The sequence below is a fragment of the Opisthorchis viverrini genome (assembly GCF_000715545.1).
Source record: "Opisthorchis viverrini unplaced genomic scaffold opera_v5_41, whole genome shotgun sequence".
Lineage (NCBI taxonomy): Eukaryota > Metazoa > Platyhelminthes > Trematoda > Opisthorchiida > Opisthorchiidae > Opisthorchis > Opisthorchis viverrini.
The window spans coordinates 1,705,293-1,719,308 of record NW_008751697.1 but is presented as its reverse complement, the minus strand read 5'-3'; the positions used below and the strand labels follow the sequence as shown (position 1 = coordinate 1,719,308).

Below are 14,016 nucleotides of genomic sequence, written 5' to 3'. Positions count from 1 at the left end.
TCTAGGAAGACTCGTTCGGGAGAAGATCCGTGTCCAGTTTTTGTAGCTAGGATGCAGATTAGAGTTTTGCTTGTTCATTCAATGGTCTGTGACCGGTCAGTTGGCATTTCCGAATAAATAGCTCCGCAGCCAAGGCCTTCTTCCTTTCAAGGGTAACGTGAAGCCTCCAAGGCCTTCTTCCTTTCAAGGGTAACCTAAGTGAAGCCTCTCGCTCCGCTTATAATTTATTAGTTTAATTCCACCTTCAGCGTAAAGGTGGCGCTTTAGAAGGTTGTCGGACTAGAACTGCCCGTGGGGGAAATAACATCATCAACATTATAAACAAGTTTTAAACTGTCAGGATTCTGTATTATAGAATTGTAGTACTATAGATTAGGAAACCGGAAGGGATGCTTTTTTCACATACTGACATTGTAAATGCTTAAATAGGCCAAACTACGAACTATTTGTATTCATCATAGCCGACTGGTGAGTTTTTCCTTCAATTTATGAATAGCAAACTCACTGGTGTGTCCTTCACGAAGTGATCTGCACCAGAAGGTGGCTCTCCATCGTGAACTTCTTGTCCTTGCCACCACATGTGGTTTTCGTTCTGATCTTGATATGTTGTATCATTAAGAAGCTGTTCTAGCTTTTCTTCATCTTCTTTTGACAATGGACTCACGTCGTCCGACGTATCCTTTGCCTGAAAACATTGTAATGAAAGAACTGACCAACAGAATAACCCTAAATAACTGAGTGTACTCAGTAGTACAAGAATTCCAGAAGTACGAGTGACAGCGGTTCATCTTCTTCAGTAAAAGCACTGTTGAACTTCCAACTAGGAACAGACAGTACTCTCCGGTTTTGCATCCGTCTTTGGATTTGCCTTACACATTGAACCGCACCGATGGATCTAGGTGCAAACTGAGTACTGTCACATACAGTTCGTGCAGATGTGCGTATGCTCATCGCTTAGCTTCCTTTACAAGTGTAAACCCCAGGAAATAAGAGTCAGCTGTGGCAGTTATGAAACCACTGGCATATCCAACCGATGTTTCAGAAATATGAAGACAAATAAACAGCTTAAACGCAGTGTCCTTGAGGACTGTAGCCTGGTGACCTGCATCACTCGTGAGATGCACTCGAGGCACACAGCTGGTTTAGCTAGTGCACGGTTTTATCCATTCAGGACTGCGAATATCAGATCAACAACAACAACACATATGCTTCACAACACTGAATTTCTAACAGTTATTGGGATGCGGAACACGAAATTACGATAATCTAGAAGCATATATCAGGGATTGTACTACCCCCGTTAGGAGTGCAGTAGTTCGCGTCAGAAGTCTATAAGCTTATGTATTGAAGCAATAATCAGCAGAGCTCAAAGTCTGCAGTAGATCATAGAATGGGATACTAAAACACGACGAAACAGTAGTTCACATATTTGAACCACCAAGTGGTTAAAGCTCGGTAATTTAGTGGTAATTTCGTGGCTGTTAGGTGGTCATTTTTCCGTGTCGACTACGGCCAAGTGCCCCTATCATTAACGAGCCTGGTTCCGCAACAGAGTGCCCTGTACACTCAGAAGTGTTTAATTAAGCCAAGGCTTCAGCATAGCGCACCAGTGTTAAGCTTAGAAGACATTTTGTTTACATGTATTGGCCACTGACATACAACCCACTACTTTCAGAGCACGAACCGGTTTCCGAGAGTTTTCTCGAAAAAGCATGTGACCTACCATTTATGTTTGTATGCAGAATGTTTGTGACACGTGAAATAAAAGCTTCTTGTGTCAAAACGGATGGGTGATAGGAAAAGAAAGAGTACATGACAAGCTGGTTGTGGACTGTCGAAAAGATTTAGGAGTCTCGCGTACTGTTTTTCGTCGAGAAAATTGATCAGCTGTTGTTGCGATAATGCGCCCTGAATTTTTAACTTTTGAAGGGACTGGTCGCATGTTAGGGACTTTTCTTTTCATGTGATTGCCAGTAGGGGGATATGTTTGAGAAGAAAGACCTCAATCGAACCTATGTAATTTCAGACCACATATGACCGATATTTCTCGAGATTGGATCATATCCTTTAGCACTGTCATCCGTTCGCTGATGCAATTCCACTCGAGGTTGCCTGAATTGCCATGTGATATTTGGACCCTGATGAAGACGCCTCAATTTTTTCCCACCAAAATCCGTTCTGGCCAACAAATTGATATTAGGTCTATGGTGAACCGTTTCGCAACGCACCATAATGGCCAGTAAGCTCACACCCTGATATGAGTGAAACGAAAATCTATAGAAACGGTGCAATGGGTATTGGATCATTATTGCCTAGCATGGTGAGGCCCACACCTACCTCGGTTTTCCGGGTCAAACTTTACGGAGATATTCATAAACTGGATAATGCTCACTCACATTTACACTGCGTAAATTTAGATTTTTCGAAGCAATTGTCTCCTGGTGCCCTAATCAGTGGTTTGCTACTTAAAGTAGTTTCGAATGCAGTCGTCTGCAATAAACATAGCAAGTCACTCATAACTCAGACAAATAGTCCTAATACCTATTGTGGAAGTGACATACTCGAAATCAGAAGGCGCTATCGTGATGCCAAAGTAAATGTCCTCTGTTCCATCTGTTTTAACAGTTGATGACTGGGTCCGGAATGATGTGTGCAACCGTCCCCTCCGTTAAGTTCTATAATCATTTATTTGTTTCGTGCTTCTACATCGATCGGTTGCATTTAGCTTGTTCAGGCGTATTCTATCAGCTTATGGACGGTTACATCACCGGGAGGTAATAGGTTTATGCTTATCTACGGAAAGCTAAAGATCTACTCTCCACTGCACGCCCATATTTCCCATAAAACCTGTGGTTTTCCTTCGTACAACCAAAATAACTTTCGCCATACACTGGTCCGATAGCTATGAAGGACATGCCGGGTGCCCGCGCTTACAAAAACTTAATCGTTTCTTATTTTCATTCATTTATCTCCTGACACATTGCAGCCTAAGGTGACTCGCACTAACCGGTCTCTTTGGCTCATCCTGGGTTTCTGCAGATCACTTTCAAAAGCTGTATGCTTCAGAAGAATAAATGGCGAGTATTGCTCACTATCTGCAACATCTGACTGATGTGTAATTATTCACACTGCCCCGAACATTTTGTCTCTTTTCCCTATTGAGCGCCCCATGTATCTCGTCAGGCAGACAGATAACCTGAGGGGCTTGGGAGCAGCCTGGATACGGCGGCCGACAGAAATGCCGCAAGGAGCAAACACTGTCCGTTTGAAGCCTGTATACAAAATCAACAAACGGTCTTCGTACTTAGAAACGTGATACTGCCTGCTAAATCACCGGATACATCGTTTCCATAGCTAACTTCCTGTAGCTCTAGAGGGCTGTAAACAACCAAGTTACAACCGACTTTCTGGTTTCCTAATTTCCCAGACTTGCCTCGTAATCCTGCGTATCACTTGTTCTTTCCTCTTTAATATAATCAACGTCGTTCAGCCTTCAGCTATTACTTGTTGTATTCCATTATCTGATGTTCAGTCGAGATGTGCAAAACTGCCAGGTGGAAAGGGTTATGTTGTAAGACCATTATTACACAGTTTAAATGAACCGTCAATTGGTACTGCAAGCATCTCACAGTGAATTCCATGTTGATTTATTTTAAGTGAACTTCTTGCCGCTTACTGTGAATCCATCGCACTAAACGCTTGATTAAATCTATAGATGGAATACAAGTAAGTATGCACTGCTCAGTACCATGAGGATCAAAGGTGTTGAATCCCTTGAGTTTAATATCCCTGAGAAAAATTTCCACCAGACCGTTCGCAACCACTTGATCTAACAAGCCGTACTTGCCCGTATTTCTGTCAGTCCGATTAGCCTATACCACTTACGGCCAAATCCACTAAAAGCAGTACAAACTGACCTCTAACATAGAATCATCCGATGCAATAGTGCAGATGGAGAAACATACTTTGGTGGTCTCAGTTTATCCTTTGTTGCAGGAAGGCTGCAAGAGGCGGTTCATCTTAAACGGGTATTATGCAAACGTCTCAGAAAGTTGATTCCAGGAAAGCGCACCTATGTATACTCATTGGAGGTAGGCTGGTTGTCTGTTATTTGGCATTATTTTCACAGAAGGCATTGTGCCTAACTCTGAAATGCTTAATGTAAAGATGGAAAACAGATGAGATGGTGGGAGAGGTTCGTTTTTAAATCGACGGCATCGGTTACCTAGATTTAGATCTTCGGTATGCCACCTGTGAATTACTCCATTTGTGCTCCACTTAACCGGCTTATCTGTTTTGTTTGTGGAAAGCCGGTGCAAGGTTTAATGTGTTCCGTGTTTCAGGAATCCAATGGCCATCCGGATGTTGCAAGAGAGTTTAACATTGAATCCACCACCCAGCTGAGACCTGTGTCCCAAATACACCTTTGATCATGTGTGTACAAATGCATTGTAATAGGTCCGTGCTTTTTCTATCATGTTTCCGATGCGGTAGCCTCTTGTGATGAAGTCTCTATGACTGGTCATTTGGCTACTGTATGCTTATCACTCGGTTGTATAGGACACGAAAGCGAGATTTACAAGCTGTCACAGATTCATCATAAGACAGGTATTTTCATGAAGGAAACTACCCAACAATTTTGCTAAAAAGGACTACAAATTGGAAAGCTATAAGGTGGAATTTCATGATTACTCCTATCTGAATAATGATGTGCAGTTGTTTTTAGTTAGAAATCGATCGAGTATAGTTATATGGACGATATCCATGTGGTTATTATGTGGTTACTCACAACTGAATGCTACTTGTTGGCTACCAGCTAACCACAAGCTAACTACAAGCTAGTGGTTATTGATGGTTGCTTCACGCTCCCCCACCGTCAAAATGTGCCCAATTAAAGATCACAAATGGTTAAATAGCGACCAAATAACCTGGGAGTAGCTAAGAAATATCTACATACATGCGTTTAACATGTGGTTGTGTCACCACAAAAAACGTAAAATAACCGAAAGACTACACTTATCATTGCCTTCAGTGCTACAAGATACCTCATACCTAACCGAAAGTTGACTTATACTCCCTGAATTAGAGCGGATGGACAAATTATCTTATGTCCCTCATTACAGTCGAATTTTAGAAAACACCAAGACATTCAGCGCACAAGTATTCAGAAGAGTTTCGGATCAAAACCCAGTGTGCGACCAGTATCACATAAAAGCGGTCAAAACGTCAGTCTCAAGAAGAAGTAGAAAGAGGTGAGTAGAGATCTTAGGTAAAACTGCCAGAATCGTTCAAGACAACAGTCTGAAAGAATGGTACTATAAGTCTGCCGCGTCCTTGGTTTCATTTTTTTAATCCCTTTGTGGCACAATTCTATGTGTTTCACTTGTTATGATAACTAGCAACTGATGGTCAAACTAATTTCCATTTGCGCACTCCTGAGACATAAGGCTGGAGTTCATCACTAAAACAATGCTCCCTCTATTGAATTTTGCGCTGCATCTCAGGCTATTCACGACGAGTCCTTCAATAAGACCTCGTTTCCTCACGACCCATGGACCAAGCCCAAAACATACACTCAATACACCTCCAATTTATTGTTTATGGTCAGGATGCCTTTGAATATGATCTTGCCTATCGTGTAGAAGAGGGGTATCTTTGATTACCTGTGTGAACAATGGAATGGAAAATAGGGGGTGTTTTAGCGTCTAGCTAGGCACAGATAGTTAGATGAGGATGTCGCAAAAGGTCTCAGGTCCATTCTTGATCGAGTTACTGAACACACATTGGTGATCAACACCACTAAGACCGTCTGCCAAGCTAAGCTTGTTTCTACCAGCCCGGTTCTGAGTGGAAGCGACCGAGGGGTGGTCAGTGTATGACCTGACAACAAAGTACAAAAACACTAACCAGCAAACTTGGTCTAGTCGGCAACTGCCGTCTCCCTGGATGAGGACCCCGAGACTCATCTCACTAATGGTTAATGACACTGGCAGAAACGGCCAAATCGCGCAGCCAATGGTGCTCGTGCATCAAAGCGATCGCCTTCAGTGCGTAACTATCCAATTCCCAAACCAAACGAACATGCCGTTTCCTCCAAGACTTGGCTGTATGTACCACACTGTCCGATGATAAAAACCGCAGCAGCTGGAACTAGTGTGCCTATGATGCAGAGTTTATAGCTGAATAACTGAATCGGGTTGACAAAATATTCACGCGCCATAGAATTTTATCACGCCCTATTAACCTAACCTTACATCAGAGTATATGCTTCTGCAAATCATACGGATCTTGTGAAAAAGGGCACAAATATAAACCGGCAATCCAGCTTTAGATTACACTGGTATATTTGATCTGTCTGGATGGTACTCACCTAAAAATTTCGTAAAATATTACTTTTGCAATCAATGGGTAACTAAATTCTAATCTTACGGATGTGAGCAAATTTCAGCTAAGTAAGGCCAAAAGGTACTCTAAAATCCAGGTTCAAGTTCGTTTTAAGCTTCGAATATGTTTTGAATAAAGGAGGTTGTTTACATGCAGCGCTTCAATAAAACGGTGCATCAAGTCAGCGGACTTCTACCTCTGGGTATAAGTGAGGAACCTGACTTCTTTCTGTCGCAGTAGTATCGAATTCTTCGTCGGTCATTGTTTGTTGCTCGTCCTCCAACAGAGTGGCTATAGATAATGGCAGTGAAAGAGAAATAAGTTAGGCTCATACTAATTATGGTTGTCTGTTTTGAACTCGCAAGATTAAGTAATAGACTCGTTCAAATTCAAATTTTGCGCAGGAGAACTTGGCAAGTGATAAATAGATGTCAAAACTTGTCATAATCACTGCGAATGGGCATCGGAATGTAAACGGCTTGAGAAGTCTGATGTCTGTAATTGCATACCTGGGTGACCCGAGTTACCCTCACACTCCTAACCCCCACCCAGTTTTGTGCCGTAAACGTTGGAAATCATTATTATCATGTTATTTATCGAGGTATCTCAACTTCAGCAGAATGAGAACACCTGGGTTTTTTTAGCAAGCTCAATTCAGCTAATTGTCTAGCTACATGACGATTAGATAAAAAGAAGCTACCGTATCCTAGACTTCAGAAAGAGTACACACCGTGGGATAGGAAAAAAGAGATACGTAATCTCCTATTGTACGGTTGGGATAAGACTAAAAAAGCCGGATCGAAAAATGTATGTTAGTGCTTGCAGTTGTGATATTATTTTGCCAAACGTTTGGCAGATTCAAGTATTTGATTGATGCGGAGGCTTCGAAGGAGACATCCAGCCAATTTCATCCAAGGTAACCTGAGGACTGGCTGTGCAGTGATGCAAACGGTGCACCTTAGTGCTCTGGGGTTATTGTTGTTCTGTCTAAACTGAAGTCTACAAGGAACTATGAAACTCCTCAGTCCGGGAAGGAAAAAAGCCGTTCAGCCCAGGGCCAAGGGTTTTCGCCCAACTCCAAGAGTCTGAAGGCCCTGCAACCACCCGGTTGCCTAAGATAAGACGGAAGAACTTGAAATGTAGAGGCGAAATCATATTCCCAGAAGTCCACACCACAATCCTCCATATATCTTAAGCTGATACCTTCTTGGGTGGTAACAGAGGTAACTTGTACAACAATACGAAAGTCCCATTCTCCTAAGGCTCAATAGCCTGCCCAGAGTTCGAAATCGTAAAAGTTATTTTTAGATAAATATTAAGGGGCAAAATCATCTAACAATTTTATAAATGTTGCTGCTATCACTGTAAAATTCAGTTTCATATGAGCCAACAATTCACACTTGAACCGGCTTTCTGCGAATTCAAGTATTTTAGGGCTTCTGTATTCTTGCGTCTTTGGTGGTTTTCTTTGGCTTCAGTGAATTAAAGTAGTTTTCGCTGAAAAAGTTAATCGCACTTTAACGCTAACTACACGATTTTACCGCGAAGAACGAAGATCCACTCGGAAGGACAAAGTCCAACCGGGTTCTTTTCTTCTCGGTCTACTCATTCTTCAGACGCAACTTTGAAAGACTGTGCACTCAGAAGAATGGCAAATATTTGCCTACTAATGAGTAGCTCAAACAGTTATGAATGAAGGCCCAGTCGTCCCAGGTTAACCGAGGGGCGGAAGCGAAATTGAAGCCAAAAGTAAGTCTGTTCCTTCTAAAGTTCGTTTCCGCCAATGAACTGACGGGTCGAACAGCTTATGACGGCAAATCAGGAGGAAGCTGACACTTGAAAGTTGAAGTTACTCAAGATGAACAAACCAGCCTCAGCTTGGGGCCTGATGGTTCCACCAGTGCCACCGATAAAGTTAATTATCATGTTCTCAAGTCTCCTACCTCTGTTTCATTATAAGGCCCAGGGCTCTTCTTCCCTTCTAAGTCATCAGACTCGCAAATTCTAGTTCAAAAGTTGAATAATGTTGCGGTTTGTTCAGTTTCTTTGAAGTATGATGCTTCAAAGCTGATGCGGCGTTGATGATCAGTGTTACTTACTCCAAGCCTGGAAACTTTCAACCTGTTTTATTTCATTAGATTTCCCCAAAAATAGGCGTTTCTTCAGAGCTCAGGAGGGCCGTAACTTGGCCTATCCAAAACTTTCTGCAAAATTTTCCACGGTAATGCATCGCCATTCTTGAGGCTTGCATTTATGGCTCAAAATTCTTGTCCGTTTAGGCGAAAAGCAGCTCTCTAAATGGACTGTATCGACAAAACACTGCAAGTTTTCGCGTTCTCTTTAATGGGATAAGCCACCGAATTGGAAAAATTTCACCACTCACACGCACTTCACTACCTCTGAACTAAGGCAGCCCAACTGACTAGCTACCTTAAGCTTGGGAATTCAAGCGGAATGGTGGTTGTCGCCGTAGCTTGAAGGATGGTTGCAATGAAGCTGGCTATAGAACTGATGATCATACGCACGTGTTAGGCCAGAAAACATTTAGGCAACATCAAACAAATTTCCTTCAAAAGTACTTTTCAAACTCGTGTCTTGCATACGCTTTTGCTTGTATACTTTCAAAGGCTCCAACATTCTTCGAAAAAAGATCGCGGCAGCTGACGGAGTCGGTAGGAACAGTTCACGTCATATGGCAAACCTAATGACAGACTTCCACTTCCACAAATTTAGGGTACATACTTTATGGCGAGACATAGAAGTAAAAGCATTTTTCAGCATGAATAGTTTAACGTTTATTATTCTTACAGCACTCCTACCGAGTTTAACTCTACTTGCGTGGTGAAAACTGCACTCCCTATTGAGCAGCCCAGCATGACTATCTCAAACTGATGACCTTCAAAGAAGTTTACCGCGTTACATATATATTTTTGTAATGCACTACTCATAAGGTTGCTGAAAGGTCCTCAACAGCCCACGACCGGTTTCGCCCTTCTTGGGGCTCATCGGATAGGCGCAGTCTCCGAGTTTCCGTCAACCCTATGTTCTACTTAAAACCAGGTAACTGAATGTGCTGCACCAGGCCGCTTCATGTTTCAGTCGCTACGATATTCGAGATATCGCGATATAGTTTACCGCGACTTTGGTGACTTCCTCTGGATATCCGTGACTGGTTTTGTCAAATAATCTTTGAGCGTTTGACCGTTTTTCTTATTTTTTACTCTGATGACACTAGCCGGAAACCTCAGCATTTCTACTGTGCCAATTACAGGGATAAGCATCTTATGCATAATAAGATACAATGTGCGAAATCCAGACACCATTGCTTGTACTGTCAGTACTCTATCGATCCGGATAGAGGTGTTCGTCACAGCAATCGAAGAAAAGATATTCTTTGGATGGTACTCACCTCATAAACTATCACAGAATTCAGAGGACCACCTAAAAACCAGTCCTGTCAGCTGGTCTAAGCCGATGTGGGTGATTTTATAAGAGACGGCCTTTCATACCGTAATTTGGTACAAGTCATATTCAACGAAAAGTATACCATAGCTGTTAAACACTGAAACCGGTACCCGAAGATTCTGACATGTCTGTTTTCTCTAATCATGTGGTAAGCTCACGTTCCTCGAGGTAAGTGCTGGTTACGATCCTGTGAGTACACAGCTGAGCATTTACATACTGATCGCTTTTGTTAGTTTACCGGAGTGTGAATCAAACCAGCGGATAGTCCATATGTGGTTATACCGCTAAAATGAAGAACGAGGTACATGGAACATGGAAGGCTGGTTCAAAAGTCAGAAGCCGGACATGAGATGAACGGCCGTACAAATGAGTCTGAATTTAAATCGTTCTCACATGAATGCCTGGAGGAATCGGCAAGTCAAACTTTGGCTCACGCGCATTCTCATTATTTAATCTACAGTATTTTCGATGTGAATATACTGAGGGATTAAACAACTGGAAATTTTAAACTCACAGTTGTCATCCGCTTGAGTGAAGACTGTACGATCCAGGTCAAGAAAACATGTGATGTTCCTCAATATCTCATGAGACAAGTCATTCTGTTTGTAAGACGGCACCATTGCGTTGTCACAAACTGGAACCGATACGAGAGCATTGCTCTTGTCCGAAAAGATGTTTAGGTTGGGTAGAATATTAGGAGAAGAGATGGACGATCTGAAGTAAGATTTTCGCCGTTTGCCACTTCGTTGATTTTTAGTGGATTCCGTGAGCCTCCCCACAATTTGCATCAGCTCCTGCCGTATCTGTTGGTGGATGACTTTACTTTGTTGTTTCACCTGAATAAGAAAAAGCATTTTCCTTTTTTGCAATAAGCATGCCATTTCATTATATAAGGATTAGTCTAAACTGAAGTTAAAAACATTGTGTCTGAACCAGGGTTTCGCGGTTTCGAAAAACTGGTGTAAGGTGGTATGTTTGCTTGCTATTCTGGGATTCGTTGCGCAAAAAACAATACTGTACGAGTAGAGAGCGCGATAAGCCCCAATTACTGAAGCTTCATTTGAGACTGCCGTTTGACAAATTCAAAGTAACTAGCTCCCAACCTTCAGAAATTTTCTCTGTAAAACAATCTCTTCTCGGACTTTTACACACAGATAACGATTAGTAGAAAGCTCCGTCCGGAATGGTGGTGAATTCTTCTATCGGAAGCTGTTGGGGCTTATGAGATAGGACGCTATCTTCCAAGAGAGAAACTTAGCATTGCATGTGTGCAGCGCAGATTGCAAAAAAATTAAGAGTCGAGCATTTCCAGGTTCTCGCGTACTTGAATATATTGCCGGTTTTCCAAAACTAAACGATCGATCGTTGACGTTTCAGAGCACAGAAGACCTGTACCACCGTTTTTTCTTTGTCCATGAACCCTTTGCCCACAACGTGTGCTTGTTCTCATCTCCATCCCTAAGAGTGATAACTAGCATTGCGAGTGAGCAAATGTCTGTACAGCAGTGTAACGACTTCAGCATTCAGTCCTTCAGCAGGATGAGGGACGTACCTGTGATCAGCAGCTTTTTGACAGAAACTACATCTTACTTCGCGTCAACTCCATCTCTTATTAGTTGAGCCAACGACAACATAACTTTTTACTGATTTCTGGCCAATGTTGAAGACATTCCTTACTTTCAGCACGGAGGAAAGGATATTATATATAAGTGTATTCAAAAATAAATGAAAGAATCAGAGAGGAACGAATGACTGAAACTCTGCACGCTTTCAAAGGCTTGCGCGGAAAACCCATTGGGTTCCTCCTGGCAACTAGTATAAAATCTAACCTCTAAGCTTGGTGAACGGATCAGCTGATCAACTCCCCCTCTCAATTTCAACCCATTAAGTAGGTAACTTCGGTTTGCTCTGTTTCATCACTCCAAAGACATTGTATTTTTGTTTACTATGCGTGTCCGATCTTCGGAGAAGGAATCATAAAAGGAAAAGAGAGGTATAAGAATCTTATCTGCAGTACATTAAGTATATGTTACGCGTCAGCTCACAGCTGCAACGTACATCCCACGGGGAACGAAATTATCAACGATCTAATGTTAATGAAGCCTGCGCTGAAACATCCTATAACACTATATTGTAGCGTAATAGCGGCCTTCTATTTGAAGATGTACACCTCAAATTTCTTGCTACATCGACCAACTGGAAATGGATGTTCAAAATTTGAGTAACATTGACATTAACTGATCGCTACACATTCACACCATCGGCTATACTTTACTCTTTTACAGAAAGCCAAATAGATTTTACTATAGTCTCCGCTTAATTTAAGGAGTAAAAACGATTGAGGATGTGAATGTGACAGTGTCAACAAAGTGCTGAAAATCAGGCTATGTCAGTGCTGTCTTTCAATATATGACTGGTATACAACTCAATGAAACAGGGTAATCTCGCTAAGGATAAAATTAGCCCTTTGGGAGGTTAGCCATCTTACGGTCCAATAGATTGAACTCCATTCACCACACGAAGTGGCGAGTAAGATTTTACATCTGACTATATTTCACAGCTAGTTGGGATGACATTTCAAAATCCTCACTTTAGTGGAGGGTGTAAAAGCTTGTACAGAGAAACAGTTATCGAACAGTTATGCCAGTCGTCCACTCGTTTCATATTCCTTACTCGAACGGTGGAAACGGTAAACCATATTGGCGTTCGAGTTGTTCTCTGAGCTTGCCTATTCTGTTGCATACCAGAACAGGTGGCTTAGTCGGTGTGCTATCGTTTGGTGGAACTGGACAATGCGTTGGTGTGGTGTGCATTAGTTTACGAGCGTTGGTTCAAATAAGTTTAACCTTCAATAGTAACTGATTGTTCGGCTCGAAATTCAGATAGTTGGATCAACGTCCCGTGTTCCGAGTGGAGCAAAGAAGTTAATCTCCTTAATTAGTGCGTTTTGCCCGCTTACTGTTGAGGATGATCATCCGATACATTCGGCTGGCGTTTAGTCCTGGTAGAGGTAACCGACTGAGTTGGTGAGCTATAGCTAGCAGGGCTGTATGAACTACATGTAGGTTACTGGGCTTTTAGAAATATCCCGACAGGCTTTTTAATCCAATTTTCCAGATCTTCTGCGCCCTTTAGGAAGAAACTGCCTTACTCAATTTTCATGTGTGAAAACTGAAGAACACGGGCTACGTCCTCGCTGTTTCCCGTGACCCGTTTTGAAACTCTGCAGTGCCCCCTGCTCAAATGGTTTCATTTTAGTATGCGACTTTGTCCTTCGTTTCTACAGTAATTTTCCCAGGATGACACCCGGTCTGTAATACACGAATGTTATATGTGACTGTAAACAACTTGAAGTCCATGCAGGTACTTTCATAACGTAGGAACTCAATCTTTTTTTTCACTGCTGTGATTGTCATGTTTTACGCTGTTTGGGATATTCCTGATAAAGGTTCCTAATAATTTGTCGTTTTGAAAAACTCGGAGGTTAAATCAGCTTTTTGACATGGGCTATAGCCAGTTAATTTTCATTACTCCTGATTACCTCCTCGTTAATATTCCCAATCACATCTCCTTGACAGACTTGCAACACTCCTCCTTGATATCAGGCTACCATGTTGTCTACTGATGTGCGATAACTGGTTATAACAAAAAAGGTTTCAGTTGAAGTTGTTCTGCATAAGAAATGACGGCAAACCACATGGAAAAGTCAGATCCTACACGTTGTTACTAGAACGCGCAAATAGTTACAACCTTATTCTCTTTCTTCACTCTCTCAAGCAGAATTTGATCAAGGGCCTCAGTCTGTGCGCGTAACTTATCGAGGAGTATTTGATCATTGCAGTTGTCCGTTGGTCCGGTCTCAGCAAATTGTAACTCCGTAAAGAAGGAGGTAAACGAATCATCCTCTTGATCCATTTTGTAATTTGCAGCTAAAAGCAAGAAAATGGAACATTATTTTTTACTTTAAAGTTGCAAGTTTATTGAGCTTTATCTTTTGACTTAAATTCATCAGTACGGTCGCGGATAATCAACACCTACCGCATAATTTGACGCAAAACAAACCTTCTGGCGATAATAAACGAGTGACTTAACACGGAGAAACGACATTAAGACTGACTGCAACGAACATGACAGTGGCTCCTCACAAGTATAAAGACACTGTATGTG

The 14,016-nt window shown here is 42.0% G+C and overlaps 1 protein-coding gene across 1 annotated transcript in view; it reads right to left on the bottom strand.

Annotated features, from left to right (window-relative positions):
- The window catches only part of T265_13158 (hypothetical protein), a gene marked incomplete at both ends in the record, with an annotated part of 36,448 nt that extends 22,670 nt beyond the window's left edge, over nt 1-13,778 (bottom strand). The window contains 4 exons of the mRNA XM_009167465.1: nt 506-685; nt 6,581-6,675; nt 10,364-10,685; nt 13,600-13,778. Of these exons, the coding sequence (XP_009165729.1) occupies nt 506-685; nt 6,581-6,675; nt 10,364-10,685; nt 13,600-13,764 (762 nt within the window). The remainder of the gene's footprint in view (nt 1-505; nt 686-6,580; nt 6,676-10,363; nt 10,686-13,599) is intronic.
- Between the last annotated feature and the right edge of the window lie 238 nt (nt 13,779-14,016).